The following is a 24,390-nucleotide window of genomic DNA, read 5'->3' as shown; positions in this document are numbered from 1 at the left end:
AAAGGCAAGTCTGGCGCAAGTGGTAACGTTGAGTAAAATGCGCAAGTTAGTGAATTAGCGTAGTTATGTCCCTTCGCCATAGCGCAACTTCGTCTGGCATAAGGGTGCGAAGTAGTGCTAGAGTAGGTCCACTTCGCTAGCGAATTTACGCCAGCATTAGCCGCTTTGTGCTTTAGTGAATTTGCCCCATTGTATAGTATTTATCCAGTGACTGCTGAGAGATTGACACATTGTTATTGCAAGTTTATTTAATTAAAGTTTATATGTAACAGCTAAGTTAGAAGTATATTGCTATTTTGTGTCTTGTTTTTAACTCTATATGGGATGATGAATTGTCTGTATATGTGATATTTGAAGACATTTTTATTTTGTGTGATGTATGTATTTACAGTGTTACATAAAACGGTGCTCTTCCAAACAGGACAATGATTATACGTCACTGTCCAGTCTGCTGTTTCCCGCCAAGAAGTAGATTTAAGGCAGGTTCACTGTTGTTTTAGCACTTTGAGAAAGGCCTTGGATGGGGCCGAAATGTCAGTCTGTAGCTCTGTAATAAATTTTTCTAATTTTAAGTCCTGTGAGTGCAGATTCTGTTGAAGGTACATAGATACTGTAGGCATAAATGCTTGTAATGTCCTTGAATTCATCATGTACACATCCACTGTGGGAATTGTTCCTGCTAGCAATTGCAATGTTTTGGCATTTTGCAAAACCCATCTCAAAAGGTTAATTGTCTTTATATTTTAAACATGAATAGCCTTTTTTGATATGTGTAGAAGAAGAAATATAATTTAGAGCAGCTGCCTTTAAAATATCTTAATGGTGAATTATGTAAAGAGTTTTAATGCTTTAAAGCATTCTGATGAAAATGGTTGCTTTCTTCCAGATGGGACACAGTGAAAGGAATGATTGCAATATTTGTGATGTATAATTTTTGTAATATGATGGTGGCAGTTGTCTGTGCATATTTTGTTTTTTGGCACCTGTTGATGAATGTAGGGTTTAATTCAGTTCTTAACAAAGAGCTTGACAGAAAATTACAGATAGCAGAAGTCTAATAGACTAGACAATATCATGGGCACTTTCAACTCTTTCTATTCAATGAATGTAAAAGCATGTGCATTAATGGCACGAGGAACAAATCCCAATAAATGCTACATAATGTAACTCTTACATTCCAGTGAGTTAGAATTAAAATGTTTAACAAGGTTAGGGAATAATTTTTACTTCCATTTTCTGCTATTTTATGTTTATATGTGTGCAATTAATACACTTAACAATGTAATATGTCATGTCTACAACTATGTATTAATATATTAATAAAAAGTATTAGAATCGTCCTTTGTCTTCAGACCAGCATCAGCTTCTTGTCAACTTCATGGAAGGGTGAAGGCAGTGGCAATTTATTTTGCAGGGTGCTCCTCAGAATTTGCCATTTAGGCCTCATCATGATTGGTCATGAAAATCATTCTGTTATTCATGAAACCCTTTTTTATTTTGTATGTTAGTTAATATAAGCTACTATGAAGAATATGTATTGTACCTAGTGACTATTCGTTGCCTCATGGTCCTTTGAAAACTTACACTATGATTCAGACTTTTTATTTTTGGCATCTTCATTATTACTTCTTAAACGTTTGTGTTTAATTTTTTTTAAATACTGATGTAACTTGTCCACCAACCCTTCAAATTCATAATGGTGTGAGTGGAATTGCATCTCCAGGTCTCTCTGCAAAAGTAAAACCATTGGTCAAGGATTAACGTACCACCGTGATGCAGCTTCCAAAAATCCATGTGTCACACAAGTTGATATTGGCATAGCCTGATTCTAAACTCCCACTATAAGTCTCATTTTGCTGTATTGCTTTCAATAAAACAGGCCCATTTAACACTTGATTCTAGGTTCACCTTAAAAGGGTGGTTCATGTTATAAAATGGCCAATTCTAAGCAACTTTTCAATTGGACTTCATTTTTTATATTTAATCGTTTTTTTGAATAAGTTTTCAAATGAGGGCCACTGACCTCATCTAAAAAGCAAATGGCTCTGCAAGGCTACACATTTATTATTCCTCTTTCTATTCAGAACTCAAAAAACACAAATAATAAAAAGACAAACAAATGCAAATGTCCCTCTCTACATCATATGAAAAGTACAATTAAAGTTGAACAATCCATTTAATTAAGTACTGGACTTGTGCCATGTTAATGTCATTTGCTTATAGTTACTATTCTCACCTACTCTGCTTTCTCTGTTGATAATCTGCATATTGTTATATTGCTATACTCAATGTGTTCATCTTCCACTGCTATAACAAAAGTTTTTATCTGTAGCTTGACATTTCCTTTTTTTCACTCCAAGAGAAGTACACATTGAACATTGACATTGAAATTAATTTACAGTTGATTTCTCAGGAGGTAGAGCAGCAACATTTGTGGCAACATTCCAGGCAAAGTGCATAACATATTATACTTGTGAATCCCCACTAAAACACAAACATGTTTTTTCAGTTCCCATATTTCATTAATATTTATCAGATAATTAAATTCAGTCAATTAATTTACGATTCCCTTTGCTCAGAAAGCACAATATTCCATAAAATCTTGACCGAAAGTCAAATGTTACTTTTGCATTCATGTAATTGAAAACCAACACATACTTTGAAAAGGTGTTTCTGTGTTAGAAGGCATCTGCACATTGAATTTGTAACTATATGCATGCAATGCATTGTTTAGCTGAGGTTTTACATTTTCAAAACATGAACAGAGTTGGAGAGAAGAAACTAACTGTTGGTGTGGAGTAGTTTGTCACACTATGTGCTCCATGTGTTTGTCAATATTAAGTTAATCATTAGACTGAATAATAGCATCCAATCACTGGTGAGTTACAAGATCTCCCAGGAAAAAAAAAAGTTCATCTTTTATTAGAAAATGTAACCAGTATGCTATCAGTAAAAGAGGTTTCTCTTGTAGTAGATGTTTGTATAATTGGCTTCTGCAGTAATTCTTTGTTTTAACGGAGAGTTTGCATCTTTGCTATTATTGATTCATCTCAGATCAGTTCTCCAATCTTAAATATCCGTGACTGAAATTGTGAAGAGCTTGTTTATGTAGTAGAAAGGAAAACTCTTCTCATTAAACTGATTGGTTGTAATAAATGCATAACCCAAACATAGACACAGCTTATTATTTGGTGGCTGTTGCAGAAGTACCACACCTTACGCAGAAAAAGATTAGGAGCAAGTACCTAAACCAAATTATACCCTGGGTCCGTTTGTTCCAATTAACATTACCGCAGTGGAGGGAGAGTGGAACTGAAAGGAATGAAGGATGAATTCTGGGATAAAGTATGGTAGGAGTTTTAGGTTTATTTTTCCCTGGAAATACAAATAAAGAAAACCTTTTTAAACAAAGATTACAGAAGCAGAGACGAATGGAGATGGCAAAATTAATGGAGGTTACAATATAAAGACAGAAGGGGAGATGAGATGTAAAAAGGTCACAGGTCAAAAGAAAAATATATAGATGAATGGGGAGTCAAGAAAGTACAAGAGATCTGAGCAAAGAAGAGAGAAAATAGAAAGTGGAAGTGAGGCAATAATTAGGCCTCCTGTGGAATTGCATTGTTGGGGTATATAGACATATACAGATATACAAAATGGTTACCATTCTTTAGAGATGCCTGAAACTATTTTAGTAACTCTTCCACAACAGGAAAACTGTCACGCTGTTGTTGTAATTTTGGCCTTAATGTACATCATGTATTCTGAAATCTGATGAGAGAGAATACCTTCCTTTCCACATTGATCTTTTTATGGTCAAGTAGTACATTTGTCTTAGATAGGGATGTAGCGAACTGTTCTGCTGCGAACTAGTTCGCGCGAACTTCGACCGTTCGCGTCCGCCGAATGTTTGCGAACGTTTGGGAACGTTCGCATTTTGAGTTCGCGTTCGATTCGAATACAAGTCGTTCGACCATTTGAATTCCTTCGACCGCTAAAAATCGAACGATTTCCATTCGTTCGAACGATTGTAAGCATTCGATCGAATGAAAAGCATTCGATCGAATGGCTTCGATCGTTCGATTCGAATGAAAATCCTTCGATCGAATGATTAAAATCCTTTGATCGTTCGAATCGAACGATTTTAGCGGGTGTTCGAAGTTCGCGAACTGTCCGCGAACGTTCGCATTTTTTGCCGGTGTTCGCGAACACCAAATCGGCAGTTCGCTACATCCCTAGTCTTAGAATATAAAGCATTCTCCACATAAGCACAATGACCAGAATACGATCAGTGTCTTTCCTGATCCTGTTATTGAATGAGAAGTAGTGGTTTTACATACATGTATATAATGAAAAGACCCATAATAAATAACCACTTTTATAGTGCATGGCATCCTGTCTGACAGGACTGCTTGCATATGTAGCTGAGAATAGCATCACACTTAATTGTTTTCAATAGGAAATTTTAATTTATATTGCCATTATTGTACATTGTAATAATCCTGCGATAGCAAAAGAAAAAAAAAATAACACAACAAGGTCTCAAGGTAAGCTTTATAAAGAATGTTTTACCAATGTAGTAAAATGTAGCAACTGGTCAGACGTGCCTTTATCTGGTCTCTGCATTTAGTGTTTGAACTGTGCTCATCCGTTTACAAAAGCACATTGTATGTTCCCTCTGTAACACATGGTTCTTTCTCTGTCACTGGTACTCATCATCAATTGAAGTCACCTAAATGTATATGAACATTTGCCAGATGCACATGTATACTACTTTTGGCCACAAAAATTTTAGAAGCTGAAAATAGATTGCTACATAATTTACTAGATTGTAGTCCTGTCAAGTGTTGAATAATAAGCATTGTCAGACTTTGGTCTAACTAGGAATCAATGCACCCCACCCATGTAATTGATAGCTCTGGTTGTTCCCTTACATCTTATCCTGTTACATCTGCTGATTTAACCAAGTGCATTTCAGATAGCACTAATTGGAGAACAGAGGGAATGAGGACTATGTTATGGAGAAGGTTGACATAGTGGCTATATAGTTAACTTTTTTTAAGTGACTATACGGGTGTGTATTTATGAGTAGCTGTAGCAATTAGTGAAAAGACTATAACTATATGGGCATGTGACTTTTAAGAATCTCTGATTTTTTTTTGTGTGCAGTGTTGTGTGTGAGAATACACCCCCGCCAACTCTTTTTTTACTTAGAGTGGAGAGATTTTAATTTGATTAAAATGGAAACAAATTAAAGCTTGCATATTATATGTCTGTATGTATGTTGCTGTACAGAAACACATAGGTAGACTAGTCTACAATAGGCTATCGACAATCACAAGCTTAACAGCTGAACAAGTGTAATTGGGACACCATTTATGGATACAGGTATGGGATCTGTTAACCGGAAACAAGTTATCCAGAAAGATCCAAATGGACAGGACCCCCCCCCCCCCAAAGAAGTTTAAATGGTCAGCCCCTCCTCTACTCCCTTGTCTTTATTTGTCCTGGGCAGAGGGCCAATGGATAGAAAAAAAGTAGCAAGGGAGCATATTGTCTCATATGGTTACCAGCCGGAGGGGGTCTCTCTCTCTCTCTTATTCCCCTCTGGTTAGCTAAGGAGGGCCGTGAACTGGCGTTAGAGCTGCTGGTGGCCAAAAGTTACCTCCCATTATTGGGTTGGGTAAAAAAGTGATGCGGCTGCAGGTTGGAGTTCTCTGCAGATTGCAGTGGAGACACTGAGTGATGACGTCACGAGAAGCGCGTCTCAGGCGCACGGCAGAAAAAAAGAAACGCTGCTTCTGCAAGGACAGAAAGGATCAGTCGGCCTTCACTTATAACAGCAGGACGAGATATCTCCGTAGTTGAGCTGTGCTAAACTCTTCTTCGTCACAGTAAAAGAGACAGGAGGCAGAATCGGATGAGTTGCCATCTTTAATGGCATAATGGACAGCACAGGATATTGGATACGGTTGGCGCCAAAAATTAATGGATATGGTGTGGGCACATGGACCATGTATGGGGCATAAATGTTGAAGGTTACAAGCAGCATATATGGATTATGCTGGATAATAGCATTGCTTTAAAAGTATGGTGAACTTCCTGTCACTGCCATTTTGTTAATGCAGATATATGTTCCCAGTGGACAGCGATCCGATATGTGAGGGGGCTGTGGCCCTGACTGAATTACCACAGCGGATCAGGTCTGACAATATTGTTTGTGTTTGTGCAGTATACCTATGGATCTGGTGATGCCTAAAAAAACACCTTACCCCAAGGGGAAAAGGTGAGAAAACAATACTGTAATGAGAAAAGAGAGAGACCGTTATGGCAGTACTAATGGCTTGTGTATTTATACTTATTCAGCCTTCCTGCCTCATAAAAGAAAGATAAAACAACAGAGAAGCCTGCACTTGTGGTTCTGGAGGAGCAAGGACCTTCAGTTCAGGGGAATCAAGCATTTGCAGAATCCTTGGCAGCAGTTCTAAAACAAGCTGTGGTGCAAGGTTTTCAGGAGGTGGCAGGTGCGAATAAGAGGCCAAGACAGGCTCATTCAAGACAGACTGATCCTTGTCTGAAATCTCAGGGTGAGTTGTCTGAAATCTCCTATAATGTCACCATTGTGCTAGGAAGAAGGAAAAATTGACACGGATGAGGAGTCAAATTTTGATTTGCCTGTAATTAAGCCATTAATAAAAGCGGTGAGACAGACTTAAGTTATCGTCAGCAGATTAACTGTTTCCTTCTGTAAAGATAAGATCATTGTGTTTTCCGGTACATGCCTCAATAAAGGAGATAGTGCCGACAGAATGGAAAAAGACAGAGAAGACACCTAAGACAGCTGGGAAGTTCTTAAAGAAATATCCCTTTGATAATGATGATGCAAAGTTTTGGTGAGAGTTGCTAGGAGAACCACTTTACCAGTGGGTAATGCTGCAGTCTTTAAAGAGTTTATGGAAAAGAGAATTGCATTTAATCTAAATTCGCTATATGGTGCAGCAGGAGCCACATGTAGGCCAGCAGTATCGCTTACCTCAGTGTCTCGAGCTAGGGGAGCCTTGTGGTTGAAGCCGTGGGCTGCAGATGCTGCTTCAAAGGCCAATTTGTGCCGACTTCCCTTTGAGGGGGAAATGCTTTTCAGAAAGAAATCGGATGCATTTATTAAGAAGGTCTCTGGAGGGAAGAGTGTATTTCTTCTGCAAGAGATAGAGAAAGGCCTTTTAGAACTTCAAAGCAATACAAACCTGGCAGAGCATATACAAGACATTCATCATGGAGGTTTGGACGTCAAGGAGCAAGAGGATCTGTTGTTTTTTTTTCTCCACCGCCTCCACTTCACAACAACAATGAGGCCTCGGCTCAGGCAGGAGTTGGTGGCCGATTATCCCTTTTTGCTCAGGTCTGGGTCACATACATACAAGATCGTTTGGGTTTGTGAAACAATCGAAGAGGGGTTTTCGGTTGGAATTTGCAACAGTACCAAAAATAAATTTTCTAAACCCTTCATTCAGGAACTCTAAAGAAAGGATAAGTCTAGTTCAAGAATATATGATTCAGCTGTTTGTGTCGAAGGCAGTCAAAGCAGTACCGGCTCACAAAAGAACCAAAGGGCTATATTCAAGACTGTTCCTAGTAAAAAAAAAAAAAAAAGCTTCAGGGGCCTTGAGGCCAGTATTGGACATGAGAAAGTTAAGCAAATTTCTGGAAAAAAGAAGTTTCAAGATGGAGTCATTGGGATCTATAATTCAGGCAATCTCAGTCAGATATTGGCTCACAAACATAAATCTAAAAGATGCCTACTTTCATGTTCCCATTCGCATAGAACTCAAAGTATCTGCGGTTAGGCGGGATACATGCACAGTTAACATGTCTTCCCTTTGGTCTGTCCCAATACCTAAAGGTGTTTACAAAAATTCTGGTATCCCTCATAGCCGAGCTAAAGAAGGAGGGAGTGGCTGTATATCACTACTTAGATGACATCTTCGTAACCGCAACTTCAAAGAAAGAATCCGAACATCACACAGGAGTATTGGATTTCCTTCACGTTCATGGATGGATAGTCCATGTAGAAAACAATGTCCCTATGGTTTTTGGATGCATATCTTCAAACAGAGGAAAATATAGTGAACCGTCCAATAGAGTAACAACGGAAAGTTGTTTGAGCATTGAAGGACTTCGTTTTATTCAATGGTGATGGTTCACCATTGCCTGAAGATCTTAGGTTTAAAATGAAAGTGATCAAGGTTGTAAAATGGGTGAAATGGCATTCAAGGGGTCTTCAAGGGATGCATATCTTCAAACAGAGGAAAATATAGTGAACCTTCCAATAGAGTAACAACAGAAAGTTGTTTGAGCATTGAAGGACTTCGTTTTATTCAATGGTGATGGTTCACCATTGCCTGAAGATCTTAGGTTTAAAATGAAAGTGATCAAGGTTGTAAAATGGGTGAAATGGCATTCAAGGGGTCTTAAAAACTTTGTATTAAGAAGGGAAGAATCCGCATATAAATTAAACAAGCTGTGATTAGGATTAACCTCAGGAGTTAAAAATGAAGTTAAACAGGTGGTGCAGTCAGGAGAATTTGGCAAAAGGTATGTATTTATAAGAACCAGAGTGGACAATCCTGACAAACAATGCATCAGGCGTAGGTTGGGGACGCCCATTTGGAAGAAAAGTTTGTCCAGGGTGCCTGGATGATAAAGCAAGTTTCATGTTCTAGAGCTAAGGGCAATAAAGTAAGCCCTATTCGCCTTCAAGGAGGTAGTAAAGGGAAGAAACATAAAGATAAACATACGGTAGTCGCCTACATTCAGAAATAAGGAGGTACCAGAAGTAAGAGGCAGAAAAAAAAATCCACTGGGCAGAAAGGTGGCTAGTAAATTTGACAGCAGTTCTCCTGCCAGGGGAAGAAAATGTAAAAGCAGACTTTTTAAGTCGGGTCATTAAGGATCCGGGAGAATGGAGTTTGCACAAGACCTCATAGATATTTGGGGACTGCCAGAAGTGGAAGGCATCTGTTCAAAACAGAAAGTGTGAAAGGTTCTTTTCAAGATGCCCGTGCAGAGAAGCAGCAATCGTAGATGTCTTAAAGAGATACTGACATTGGAAAATAACCTTTTTAATTATCTATCATAACATTGTCTTTGCTATTGATAATTTTGCCATAAAAGTATTTGCCTGATGCTTTTACATTACCTTTCTTACTACACTGTTCCTCTATGCGGGGGCTGCCATATTTGTGCAGCAGTAGACCGTTAGCATTAGAAACGCTAACTGATAGGTTAAGAAGGGACAGTCAGGTTGGCAAAACAGCAAAAAAAAACCCTATTTCCACTAGGTTCTCTCCTGGTGATAATTGCCTAGTGTTGGCTGGAGGGGTCGACACCTCTCCCAATAGTATCAACACAGAAATTTGCCAAACACATAAGGCTAGTGTAGCGGGGATATCCCCTGCACGTTTATTTAGTCATGTGATGTAACGTTTCGGGGGCGAGGAAGGGGCACGCCCCGGAAACGTTACATCACATGACTAAATAAACGTGCAGGGGATATCCCCGCTACACTAGCCTTTTGTGTTTGGCAAATTTCTAGGTTGGCAAAACAGTCAGGTTTAGGAACTTCAAGTGACAATTGCTTACAAAAGCAGAACTATCAATGAAAAACAATCAACATGACCTATAGGTAACTTTTAATGTAGATTATTATTTTGAAAAGAAAGTTTTTAGTGTTAGTATCACTTTAAGACAAGATTGGTCAGTGGGGTTGATTTATGTGTTTCGTCCAATTCCTTTCATATGGAAGGTACTGAAGAAAGTGGATCGGGAAGCAGCAGAAGCAATAGTAGTGATTCCCTGTTGGCTGAGGAGGCTGTGGTTTCCGTTGCTTCGCAGGTTAACTTTGGGAAGTTCCAAGAAAATTCTGAGATTCCCAGGGTGGTTGTCCCAGGGAATGTGTTGGTGCCAGAAAGGAGAATTAACTGTCCATGATGACATCGAGATTGAGAGGAAGAAGTTTAAGTAAGCTGAATTTGGATAAAGAAGTTATTGATTTCCTTCTAAAATCAAGAAAGAGCTCAATGTCAATAAAAATATATCTGAAAAGAGCAAGCACATGGAGAAAATCAGACCATCTGTTTGTGATTCCCTGTGGTTTTAGGAAGCGGTAAACTCCTTCCATGAAAACGTAAATTCTTGGATTACTTTGGCAATTGCAAAGGCTTACAATGTAGCAAGCAGAAAGGTTCCCTGAGGGTTAAAAGCTTATTCTACAAGGGCATTGGCAATTTCCTGGGTGATGGAAGCCAAAGCATCGCCAGAAGCAATTTGTAGATCTGCATGGTGGTCTTCAGTCAACACGTTCATAAGGCATTATAAATTGGATGTCCTCTCAAGAAGCCAGTTTTGGGAGGAAGGTCTTGCAGTCATTTGTGCAGTTTGAATAAAGCTTATATTTCTTTCATGGAAAAATTGTGTGGTGGTCCCTCCCTAATATCAGCTTTGTTAGTTCCCATTGGTGAATGCATGCCATGGGTGACTAGGGAAAACAGGAAATTATTTCTTACCGTAATTTCTGTTTCCTGGTCACCTTCCATGGCAGCATTCACCAGGGAATTCGACAACCCTATATGGAAAAGCTTTACAATTAAGACAAGTGAGTAGAGGAGGGGCTGACCATTCAATTTATTTGGGGGAGGTCCTGTCCATTGGCTTGGAGATGGAGAATGCTGCCATGGCAGGTGACCAGGAAATAGAAATTACAGTGAGTAAGAAATAATTTCCTGTTATCATACCAAGCCTTCTTGTTGTGGCTTTTGCTTAATATATTTATGTATTTGTTATAATGTATCTCCCCTGCACAATGCTAGCCTTCGTTTTTATTTTTTGGGCATAAAACAGTTCCCCATTATTATAAAAAGAAAGGTAAGTTTGGTATCCAGGGTGAAACTAAATTGCCTTTGAAAGTCATTGTAAGCATCCTAGTCTACCACATGGGCAGAGTAAATAGTAATTTTTAGCGAAATAATGCAATAATTTCCTAGGTCAAGTCTCCTGTCCAATGGAATGCTCTTATTGTTTTGGTGATGTGCTCATCAAATTCTCTAGCAGTGAACTGTTTGGTCTGGCATGGCAGGCAAACTAGTGGTAACTTTGCCTTGCTTTAACCTGTCCAACAAATATACATCCATAGGAGGGTAGCTGTTTTTTTTGGCAATCGCACACAGTCATAGATTATTTTAAATGTATTTCAATAAAGGAATGGATGCGTTGTTTTGTGCATACATATGATATAAAAAAAATTTTCTAATCATAATGCTAATGGCCAGTTTTATTCCATCCTGTGGTACAGAATGTTTGATACAAAGAAAATGTTTTGTATATTTTGTGAATATTCAATTTATTATTTTTTTATGTTTTAGTAACTATTAAGCAATAGTTAAAAAGTGATGGTGGAGACGAGACAAACTGAAGGTTTTCAGTTGGGCTCTTTGTGGTGGTGGGATGTTTCCGGAGTACTGCACAGGTAAACTTAAAAGAGGGAGAAAGGAGGTTCTCTTCTGTGACTGCACAGTAGGTTCATTGATACAGACTCTTACTACTACTTGGGCTAGGTGACAGCCTACTTGGATTTCCTTTCATCGAGACACTGCAGATGCAGGGCTGCTGAACTTCACTCATGGTGGGAGATGCAGCTCCTTCTGGTAGCAAAGTTCGGGGCCATCCTCTCTGTGGATATAATGGCATAGTGCTGATCTCAAGTCTTCAGTGAAGACTTCTGGCTTTAGAATATTGCCTTGTGTAAGGGTGGCAAGGGCATATTTATTTGATGAAATGTGAATAAATGCTGTGGCCATGCCGGGCTAGGTGCCCTAGGCAACCTGGCAGGTCGCTTCACCTACCATTCCCTGACGCACGCAAACAGATGCGGAAGTCCCTCTGACTACAAGGGAACAGCCAGGCATGAATGAGGCGAGTGGAGAGATGGGAACCAGACTAGGGGTAGGTGGCAGAGAAGGTACATGCCTGGCGCCCCCCAAGCTTTGCATCCTAGCCACGTGCCTTTTCTATCTTCCCCTAGTTCCGGCCCTGCCTGTGGCCGGAACAATTCCCATTTCTGGCTCCTGATGTCTCATTAAGGTATGTAACAATGGAGTTCAGTGGGATGGCTGAGCATGAAGGGTCAATTGAGGTGTCCCCTTGTCATAAGTTAAATGATCATCCTTGTACTATGGGTTGAAAAAAAATTTGCAATGTTGGATGTTTGTGTAATTATAAAACTTGGCTCAGACAGTATAATTCATGTCTGAGCCATGTTTAAGCTTCCATGAGTTAATAGCAGCTAACGATATAAAAAAAATAGAAAGCACTGTTAATCTGAGATGATATACAGTTTATGCATGTAGCTGGCAAAATATCAGATTGAATTGTCTAATCAATATACATATTGTATTTTACTTTCCAGGTTCATTTATATCATCTTTGTGTTAAAGAATTAAGATGTACATATTACTCCTGTTACAGCTTTGGCAGCAAAAAGGAGAATATTTTATTTAAAAGATGATTATAGGGTGGAAATACTAACCAGTTCATGAAAAATGGTAGTCACATTGATTCTGCATATATGCAAGCACAAATCAAGTCTGCTTTTCATCAAAATTATTTCCATTGCGTAAAAAATATTTCCATTGTCATAAAAGTATTGTCTCTCTCTGCTGTCCTTGCAATCTCCTACAATCAAGTTGATTAAGTAAATGTAATCAAATGCTCTGTTTCCATTATATTTACACTACGAAATACAAGGATTACATTCTTGCTTTTATTCACCTAACTAAGGAGCTGGTTATATTCATCTACCATTTTTTTAAATTACATTTTGTTTTGTATCAGGATTTATGGGTAGAATTGCAAGACAGTTGTAAATTTTAGTCCAGATCCAATGTACCCTATCGACCAGGCAGAGTTTTGAGAATATAAATAGGGGAGGGCATGAATAGAAAGATTAGTAATAAAGAATAACAATGAAGTTGCAGCCTAATGGAGCAATTGTTTGTATTGGATGGAGGGGTCAGTGACCCCCATTTAAAAGCTGAGAAGAGGAAGAAGAAAAAGGCAAATAATGAAATGAATGCCCATTGAAAAGTTGTTCATAAAACAAACTACAGGTTACCTTAAAGGTGAACTACCCCTTTTATAAAGTTTTCATTTTCTGTCGTCATTTGTTACATAATTGTGTACTCTTCCCAATAACTTAATAACCCAATAACTGTAAGCCTACAGAACTTCAGGTTCTGAAAAACACCACATTACTTTCTACTGTGGGTAAGAATATTTAGCAAATTTTTGAGACTACTATGTAGTAAGTACAGCTTATGATGGACACATGTCGATTATCATATATCTAGTTTAGTAGGCTTATTTAGAGCAGTACTATACAACTATGCAACTTTTTCAAGTCATTTTATATATTTATTGATGTTTTTTATAACATAACTATTTTTAACAAATTTCAGGTACACGCTGGGACTTTATTGTGTGGATCAGACTATAAGATCTGACAGTTATAAAAGGACACTTGCAACAGTGCACTACCACTTTAAACACGGACTAAATGGTTTCTTAATTAACACTTGTTAACCTCTATGATGGGTGGTCGCGGGGTAACACACCCCTTGTGGTTATTTATTTGTCTTGTATTGCACCTGTATCTTACACTTGAGAAATATGTTGTGTGGATAGCAATAAAATTGCACATTGGCAGTTATCCTGCATATTGTCCTTTTGTCCTCCGCTTTGAATTTATACATTGATACAAAAAGGTGCATGGACGGAGCACCTGTGGGACAGCTGGACTAGCTATACTTCGCTTATACGTATATAAATTACAGAGTGAAAGCTACCGATCTCTCTCCTGTCAGCAAAGAATGATGGGTAAAAAAAAAAAAAGTATTTTGGGATATTTCCTGCCCCTTGAGAATTTTCTGGTGAAAAAATACTTGTACGCCACTACATAGGTGGCGGTAAAATATTCTTGCGTAAATGTTGTCTTTTGGACATTTCGCTGTTTAGTAAACCAGGCGTTAATGTGTAGTTAGCGTTATTTTCAGAGAATGCGATAACTGGCAAAAACATATATTTTTGCGCAAGAAAATTTATATTTACCGCAGGTTAATAAATTGGTGACAACGTATTTGACGACAAATGTGTCTATATTTTGTGCGCATATTTTTACCGCGCATTAGTAAACGGACCCCTTTGTCTTTTTTCAATCCGATTTAACTATGTAACTAACTATGTAAGATTTATGAATTATATATAGATTCAATACTCCACAATGTCTGCTTTATGTTGTGCAGCTAAAGATGAGAACCGAACTCCAACAGAAGAGGCTACTTTTTCCAGTAAAACAGATGACTGCACACTAGTGGAAAATACAGGTACAGTGTAAAAGTGATCATGTATCATTATGCTCTCTAAGGAACAGCTGTAGTTAATCTCACAATACACCAGCTTTGCCCAGCCAATTACATAGAATGGTAATATTCGCATTTATAATGGTAATACCCTAATTTAATACAAGTATGTAGTTAGTGATATTTCTTTCCAGTCTATTGATTTCAGGCTGTGTGATGCCATGAGTAAATCAGGCTTCCTACTTTTGAATCCATAATTCTCAAACCATTTAACTGTTTAAATTAGCTACACAACATATGGCCTATTAATAGACAATATTCAGACTGATTCTTAAATTGGGCTCTCACTCTTAGGGCTGCAAATATGATTGGCACATAGCTCTTCTCAACTGGATATTGGAAGCCAACTATCCAACTTGAGGTAGCTGTTTGGCCATCAAATTATGTGAACAAATAACAAACTATACATTCAAAGAATACAGACGTTGCACGCTACGACTGATGCTCAAAGGTTAGTGTAGTGCACAGGTCTAGGGGAGTGAAAACTCCTTTGTTCAAAGATGTTATGATATTATGTAAGGCCTTTGTCTGCCACTGTTTTCTGTATCTGCTGTTTCTCTATAGTGGATATGATACAGTACATATATAATACCCTTAAGCAGCAGAATGTATTGTATTTTGCACATGCTGCCAAGAGACTGCATTAAAATAATTCCAATTATGATTCCAATTACATATAGCTGTAGTACTTTTGCTTTTTGAATCTCAAATGAACCTGTGCACCGCAATACGCTGATAATAATGAAAGCATTACTCTGCAGTGACGTGCATTGAGTTGCATTTGTAAGATTCCCACTGCTACTTATACTTGACTGGTTCATTAACTGAAAGAATTGTGATCATGTTTTATTGTCCTTTATTTATTACCCTCCTTAAGTAGACTGTATCTTCTTGACCAGCTTTAACAGGTTCCACCGGTGAAGGTGTAAAACTAAATTTGTTTAGAAAACCGGAGCAACTAATAACTATGCCATTCTACTTGTGTACCCCCATAAGAAACCCATAAGTTAAGTTTCATATATGAAACCACATGCTGTGATGTTACTGGCAGAGAAAAGGTTAAATATGTGCAGTTTTGCAATGCAAATATAAAGCACAAAGTACCTATTTCAAAAAATCCCAAGTCATTTTATAGAGAGTAGGGTCGAGTAACAAGCATTCAAGCAGGTGGAGAAAACAAATAAAGCATAGTATTTTAGATATACTGTAAGTTTTACTATATTTACTTTAAATTAATCTTATCCCTACCATATACAATAAGTACCATGGGGCACAAACTGTAATACTTTAGAATGACATCTTAGGAATAACATAGTAAAGAGTGGGAAACCTTCCCATTCAAACAGGTTGTCACTTATCACTGTATTGTACAATTAGATCTGTTTCTGAGTAAATAGAGAGAATGAGTTTGTATCAGCTAGTCGGACATCATTATAGAGGGGTATTGATCAAGATCCTTATGTATCACAAGATTTCAATGGCTATTTTGAACATGACTTCCATTCCAATGTAGTAATTGTCAAGGCAAACTGATGCATAGCCATGTGCTATTTGCCAGCAATCAATAAATAGTGTTGTGATGTGAATTCCTTCATGGAATAAAGTGCTTTGTTTATCATTGCAGTAAGATTCAGTCCATGCTTATTAATGACTGCAGTCAACATAGTATGCTATTAGAGGGTGTTAATGGGACTCGTTTTAAATGATCTAAGGCTCATGGCACACAGTGTATTCTCTGCTGACATTTTTCAGCTGATGGAGAAGCTTGAGAGTACAACTAGAGGCACTGTAGATCTTTAGGTTGCTAATAGAAGAGGAAATATGTAAAACATTGTACTATAAAAGTTTAAAAGCAAATATATACACTAAGACACAAGTAATGTCTCCAAACAGATACCACATGAATTTAGCAAATCTCTGATAACACAATGGTGAAAAGGAAAGCCCTGGAGCTATAAGTGCAGAAGCTGCATGCAAAGGGATCTGAATGACCAGCAGCCAGATTACACTGGTTTATATTTAGAGATTGGCAGAATCAGATGTAGCTGTGATTGGGTGAGAAGGAATGAGTTAAGGCAGGGAAATGCCAGGCTAAGTGCAGAGAAAACAGGGATGTGATGTCAGGAGAAGAAGCAGTTCACTTCCTTATCTTCTGAGCAGAAGATATTATCTATTAATAAGCAAATGTGGATGTATTCCTGTATGTACTGTTCTATTGTGGTGTTGGTACTGTTATACAGTATAAACATGAGAGAGTTTGCATGTTATTATTCATGTTAAATGAATGTCAAACGCTTGATCCAGGGAATGTTACCGATCGACATTGGGGTCAGGAAGGAATTTTTTCCCTCTTGAGGCATAATTGGTAATGACTTCAGGCTGTTTTTTTTTTTTGCCTTCCTCTGGATCAAAACAGTGGATATATGGTAATGTATTTAAGTTTTTATTTGTCAAAGCAATGGTAGGCCTTTGCCAGTACTTAGAAGAGTTTAGAAGAGTGAGAAAGGAGGTTCTCTCCTGTGACTGCACGGTGGGTTGATTGATACAGACGCTACTACTGCTTGTGCTAGGTGACAGCCTGCTTGGATTTCCTATCATCGACACACTGCAGATTCCGGACCGACAGCAGGGCTGCTGAACTTCTCTTATGGTGGGAGATGCAGCTCCTGCTCGTAGCAGAGTTTGGGGCCATCCTCTCTATAGGCAGAGGTGGATAAAATGATATTCTTCTGATCTCAAATGAGGAGCAAAAGAGCATAGTAGCGATCTCCTTTGGAATTCTGCCTTTGAATATTGCTTTGGGGTGAGGCCGGCAAGGTCCTATTTATTTAATAAAATGTGAATAAATGATGTGGCCATTTTCACCATTTCTGGCTCCTGGTGTTTCATTACGCTATGTAACAATGGGGTTGAATGGAATGGCTGAAGGTGAAGGGTCAATTGAGGAGTCCCTTTGTCATGATTTACTCAAGCATGCAAAAAAAACCCACTCCCTGCTCCAGAATTTTAGTGTAACTGCGCCTGTGAAATTAGTGTATGACCTATTTAACCTATAGGATTGTGAGTTTAGAGCTGCACCCACTATATATTTATATATGTATATATGAATCCAATGTCTATTTCTAATTTGTTACATTCTGGGCTTCCATCAGGGGGGCGCAGTCATTCCAGTGGATTTTATGTTTTTAGCAGGGCCTGGAAAGCCACCAAAAGGAGCAAAATCCTAATCACCTGAAGGGGCCTTTTTTTTTTTTTTTTTAACCCCTGGCCACTAATGTTTTTTTGAAAACTTTTATAGGGGGCCCTGACTACCAATATTTTTTTTTAAAAAAAACTTTTTAAGGGGAGGGCACTTACCGCCAATGGTTTTTTTAACTTGTAGGGAGGGGCCTTGACCACCAATTTTTTTACACCGTGTTTTTCTACTCGCGTTTGTGTGGCCTTTTTACTGTGAGGACGAGTAGGTGGGGCCCAAGGTGGCTGGGTGGGCAGGGCCTGGGGGGTCAGACAATTTTGTTATACAGGGCCCTGTGATTTTTGATGGCAGCCCTGGTTACATTTATTGCTAGTCTCTAGCTCTGGTTTATGAACTGGAAGGCTAAAAGTCACCCTTACCTTTCTCCCTTGATGGATTGCCGAAAGTCTCTGTGTGTCAGAGCAAAATTTGAGGGGTATGTGCCACCCCCTACCTTGTCCCTACCTTTCACATCATTCAAGGGTGCAAGTTAGAGAGCAATAGCAGACACAGAAAGCAACTGGGCCCTGTACATACCACCTTCCCTATGGCATGCTGTACTTTAGCTGCACCTTTCAACCATATTTTTTTATTCAGCATAAAGCTGATGTGAATGAGTACTAAGAGGCACACTTATTTTGCTGCACTGATTATAAATGTCTTATATCTTATATCCGTGATCCCCCCAACCAGTGACTCATGAGCAACATGTTGCTTACCACCCCCTTTGATGGTGATACCAATGACCTCAAAGTAGGTACCTATTTTTAAGGCAAGTTTTGTAAACATATAGACATAGTTGTACTCAAAGCAGAGCCTCCTGCAGCCTGGCAGTCCATTTGTGGCAACCAATCAGCAAATTGCTGCACTTATTTGGCATTCCCAATTAATTTTATTTTAGTTTGTCTGGCTCAACAAAACTTTTTACATCTGCATGTAAAAAGTTTTGGAATCCCTGTATTATATCCCTGTATTATATGCAAAGACCACTGTCTTCTTCTAAGGAATTCAAATGCATGGAGGAGGGATTTTAACTTAGAAATGAATATTGAGTATTGTGATTTGAAATGAAGAATGGTTGTAACAATCCCCATAATTAGTGACAAATAAATCTTTTTCCGTGCAAAAAGCATTTTTTCCCGTGAACTTTTTTTCTATGGGCATTTTTTCGCTGCCACGTTATCCATGGTGACTTATTTTTTACAAAGACCTTTTCTTTGTCTCTATTTACAAATAATCACTGATGGTGGAATTTTGAGTAATATTGACGTATAGGTATATTTAAGGCACTTAAAAGCCTTGAAGTCTTTTAATATTGTGGTGCAAAAGGCAGCCAAAATGCAATTTGGGCCTTGCCCCTATGCAATTCTCTTGTTGCACTCAAAGGCAAAGATATATAGCACAGTGGCAGACAGAGGAGCTCTTACTTTTAATTAACATATTGCTGTCCCTGGTATCAAATAGCTTCTAGCTCTAATTTAACTGCAAAGGTTATTACGGTCTGGACATGGGTTAAACTAATACTTCGTATGATAAAAATGACATTTCTCAAACAAAACAGAAATCTAAAACTGATACTATACAATGTATTTAGTTCAGTATGGTGCCTATTTGATATGTTTTTTGAGTAATAAGTGTCTAGTGAATTAAGCTGGGGAAAAACAGAATGTCTGTGCTTTCATGTAACAGGAATAGCACTAATTATCAATACTGGACATGTCATTGGTAGGACTTTGATGTGGCATATAAACTGACTTCACAGTCCCTGTCAAAGTATTATTTTAGCTTTGACCTCTAATTCCTTTAATTAATGCTTTGAATGCAGATAGCTCATAATACCAGCCCCATACTGTATGCAAGTTTAATTTTCTGAAGTGAACTCTTCAGTCATACTTTTGTCTGTATATGTGAATAATATTTGCAGAAGCAAAGAATACATCTGTTCTTTAATGATTTATATTACAGCATTTAAAGAGTTTAAAAAATACTCTTTATGAAACTCTATGAATAGTGTGCATATTTATATATAGATTTTGTTCATATCAGCACTTGTTAAACATTAGCTACATTCTCATTAAAATGCTTGCACAGAATAAGTCAAATTTAACTGCAGTTTTCTGCAGAGGTAAGCAGTGTGATTTGCTAATATTAATAAATACATCTCAAAGTATCAATATAAATATATATATATGTGCACTTGTTTTTTCCCAAGAGCTATATCCGGGATAAATGAAGCTTGTATTAACCAAAGTATCTCTCCTTAAAGGAAAACTATATCCCCCGAACAATGTTGGTCTCTAGAAAAATATAGTGCATAAAACCCTGCTTCATGTAAATAATACATTTTTCATAATATACTTTTTTTAGTAGTACGTGCCATTGGGCAATCATAAATATAAAATTGGCATTTTAAAAAAAATAAGGGCCACCCCCTGGGATCCTACGATTCACAGTGCAAGCTAAACAAACCAAACTTTACATGTTAGGTCACATGAGACAATTAACAGACCGAGTTCTGTCTTTTGCCTCCACAATTCTTCCTGTTACAGTTCGAGTTGTAGTATTTCTGGTCAGGTGATCTCTGAGGCAGCACCGAGAACCATCACAAAATGGTGGCTCAAGGCAAGAGATGTAAAAGGGCAATATTTACTCAAATATATATACCAGTTTGGTAAGATTAAGTATTCATTTTGGGGGTATAGTTTTCCTTTAGAATGTGACCTCGTTGTGAGCTCTATTTTTCAAGTGGCAAATAGAATGTAGTTATATTTGAGTTTAAACAGCCTAATAGTGGTAATTCTTACACAGATAAGATTATAGCAGGGGTTTCAGTATTTTGGGTTTAATGCCCCCCTTTGAGGTTTGCAATAACATAACATATAAACGAAAGCATTGTTGTATCATCCATTAAGACATAGTTTTAAACACTTATAGGCAGTGTTGGACTGGGATGCCTGGGGCCCACCAGAAAACCTTTGGCCACAGGCCCACTCTCCAAACTATTTTTCCTTCTTTTAACTTTGACTTACTTTCACCCCTCTTTTGCAAATAGTAATGTGAATTACTTAGTTATATAATGGTGCCCTAGCCCCCCAAAAAAGACGACTTTTCAGTGAATGCTGATTTCAAAAAATCTATTACACTGAGGAAAAGTATTGTGGGGTTACAATTCCCATCCATTATGCTACTTGCTTTTTCTTTTAATTTGCTGTTCCTTAACTCCAGTAAACAAAGATGTGGAATGCTGATATACTGATAACTGCCAAATTCTGGCTTACTTTATGTAATATTTTTAAAACATTAGCATTTTTTTTGTAGCATTTCATTAGAGTATAATTATTTCTGGATTATTTTTATGTTGCAGCTCATCAGACTTTCCATTGAACAGGATTTCCCAGGTTGATATTTGATTGATTAGCTGTTGTATCTATACTAAAAAATAAATATCAATATCAATATATAATGATCACATTCCTTTTTGTAAGTAATTTGTAAAATCCATCTTCTGAAATACATAATTCAGCATTTCATATAGCACAAACTTTGTATTTCTCTTTTTTCCCCTCTAATGTGGCTCATGAAAGAAAGTCAAACATATCAATAGCAAGACTATGTAAAAATAAAGTTTCATCAAATCTGACAGCAGCAAAATGTCATCTTCTGGCTGAAATCCCTAAGAATGAAGATTTTTACAATACTTTACCACTGACAAATGCCATAAATGATTTTATACTTAATGTAATAAACCAGAAATGACATCACTTTGGGGGAATGAAAGCAAGTTTGACTGTCGTCAGGTTTATGTATGTAGCTTTGAACAATGTCATAGGTGATGCTCAGGCTTGGTTATACTAAGCCCACATGCATTTACTCTGGAACAAATTTTCAGCTTAAAGTCTGCATTTTCACTTTCTTGCAAAACACTGAATGTATGTTGATTTCAAACCTGTTGTGTCTTGCATTTTTTTCACAAATGTAAGTTAATAGGAAATATTTTTTTTCTGCAGCATGTCTTTGATTTCAGTTGAACACCATTCTGAGCAATTGTGTGGTAGTGCTCAACAGCAAAAAATTGTTCCAGCATGGAAAATAAATGATTGCATCCAAAAGTTTTATGGAGCGGCAACTATCTTTACTGCTCAGTAAAATTTTCTGACTACTGATAAATCGGCTTGCACTGCTATAAACCACATTTAACCTCTTAAAAATGAGTAAAACTAACTTTTCTCTAAAACTGTGCAAATAAGAAGACTACAGCTCACAAAATTACGTCAACTAAGGGGCATATTTCTAAAGTTTCAGGTATACCATACTTAAAAAGCTCTATTAATTTGACATATTAACACCTTACAATTTGATTGCAGATAGAATGCATGAACCACTAAGGGAGGGACCTATTAACTGATGTGGTAGACTGTCCACAGTGGAGTGTAAAAAGATGTGTTTTGCCTTTAATTTCTCCCCTGTAGGAGTTGGAAGCTGTAATGATGTGTCTAAACAGGGAATGGTTTCTTTGTTTAAAGGATGTTGGTGTCTGGCCCCGGAAGCTATAGTGTTCAGGCAAGCCAGACAATCCATTCAAATGGTCCAGTTCACATATTGGAGCTCACTTTCCACAGGAAGGCTGTCCTGTGGAAAGATATTTAATTGTAGTTAAAATGTTAGGAAAGTCTCTCTGAGCAGGGCACAGTACAGGAAGGTTTCCTGCCTGTGTTAGGAACTCCCAGAGGGGCTGGGGTGCTGCCTGTCTGTGCTGCCTGACTGTGTTTGAGTCTAAAGTGATTGAAGTGCTGCTAGAAGGTGAGCCAGTCGATAAGGAGGCAACTAGTGCAAAGAAGAACCAAAGGTTGTGGCACACTCCTAACGATCGCCAACGATCGATCAGTCAATGTGAAATTAAAACATCCGTCTTCATTCGTTACATTCAATTAAAAGGACAAAGCAGCCCAAGGTCTGACGCGTTTCGTAACAACGTACTTCCTCAGAGACCTGAAGGTGAGTCAGGTCTGAAGCTGGTGAGCTGATATCCCAAGAGGGGGAGAGTCAGCAGGGCTTAGTGAGAAGCCTTAATGTGGAAACCAACCTGTATGGTGAGAACCCCAGTAAGGGAAAGGTATTTGTATGTGTGCTGTTAAAATGCTGACGAACTGTGTTCCTGTATGCCAGTGACTTTATGTTGCACAAAAGTCTTGTGAATTAACCTGTGTTTTTGCCTGAAGAAGATGTGGGCCTGCCCCTATGCTACTGATCCTCTGCTTATCTGTCTACCATTGCTAATTTCCCCCATAAATTGCATGTACAAGCAGCCAGCTTATCACAACTAACCTGCACACAGTGGGCTGCATTAATGCCACACTCTGCCAATGTATTGCAAACTTCAGGCTTTGCATAATAATAATAATAATAATTATACTGATTATTTTTGTTTATTTGTTTAGGTCACTCTGGACAATCGGACATTCTAACATCTGTATCTCCTACAGAAATAAAACATTACAGGCCTGAAAGTCATTTCTCCTATGACAATAATGTATGCCTAAAAGGAGAGAACTTAATCCATGGCAAGCCTTTCATTGTTGGATCACAAGCAATAAGTTCAACAGAGCTGCAATTTTTTGAAGACTTTTCTGTTCTTAAAGACACTAAAGGGAATAATAGCCCATGTTGCTCTTCACCATGTTTGCCAGAAGAAATTAACATTTTCCAAGAAACTGGTGCCAAAAATGAGAAATGCATAAGTCCTATCCGTGAAACTATAAAGGAGCCCTTAGTATCAAGTGAAAATGTTGGAATCGATTGTAATTCAGACTCTGATGAATGTTCTTCAGAAGACAATGAGAGCACAATCGAGCAACCGACGCTGCTGGCAGTCGCTTTATCGTGTTTTCCAGAAGATGTTGGCACATTGCAGACTACTACAGACTGGAAACTCCAGCATCAGCTCCAACATTGTAAGAAAATAATTGCATCTTTGCCACAACTTGAAGACCCTGCTGAAAGTACGGTGAAGGAAAATCTTGACGTTGATGCAACATCTTAAAATGCCAGCAATTTGTATGCTCAATCTCCACAAAAAGACAATGTACGCTTTAGTCCCAGTACTGCTGCCAATGTTCACTTTATATATGAATTTTGAGCAGCCCCTAGGATCCAAATACAACTGATTAATCAATGTCCCCTCTACTGACTGCAATGTCAACATATCTTTGTGTTTAGAACATGATTGGGTTCAAGGTTATAAGAATGAGCTGGAAATATAAAGTGTATCCATTAATCTCCCAGTTAGCAGCATTTCAGGCTACAAATGTTGCAAGACATTTTTGACATTAATCTTGTATTTGTGATTTCCTTTGTAAATGTTTAAGGGAGATTATTAAAGAAAGCATAGGAATCTGAAGGTGTATAATTAAATTTTTTTTATAAATAAGGTTTTGGCAGATAATATTAAGGAACATTATTTTTAATAAAACGTAAAGAATTATTATATAAATTGAAGTATCACAGTAGACTGCACATTATATTTGTAATAGAATGCATAAGATGTGACAACTGGACAGTAGTAAAATTGGATCAGGCACAACACAAAATTGAATTATAGAATGCATTTATCTAACTAAATACCCTGTTCCTGATTTTCTGGGCTAATTTATACTTCTCACAATTGGCCTTGTTACATTTTGTCAAAAT

At 37.8% G+C, this 24,390-nt stretch overlaps 1 protein-coding gene across 3 annotated transcripts in view; it reads left to right on the top strand.

Moving 5' to 3' along the window:
• LOC108716797 overlaps positions 1–24,100 on the top strand; it is a 107,594-nt gene extending 83,494 nt beyond the window's left edge. For all 3 annotated transcript variants that reach the window (XM_041562965.1, XM_018263254.2, XM_018263253.2), the window contains exons 6-7: positions 14,352–14,432; positions 23,142–24,100. In XM_041562965.1, coding sequence (XP_041418899.1) covers positions 14,352–14,432; positions 23,142–23,743 — 683 coding nt within the window. In that variant the 3' untranslated portion in view covers positions 23,744–24,100. The remainder of the gene's footprint in view (positions 1–14,351; positions 14,433–23,141) is intronic.
• Positions 24,101–24,390: the final 290 nt, after the last annotated feature.

The sequence above is a fragment of the Xenopus laevis genome, chromosome 5L, assembly GCF_017654675.1.
Source record: "Xenopus laevis strain J_2021 chromosome 5L, Xenopus_laevis_v10.1, whole genome shotgun sequence".
Lineage (NCBI taxonomy): Eukaryota > Metazoa > Chordata > Amphibia > Anura > Pipidae > Xenopus > Xenopus laevis.
Note: the sequence above shows the minus strand (reverse complement) of the source record. Positions and strands in the feature narration are given on the sequence as shown.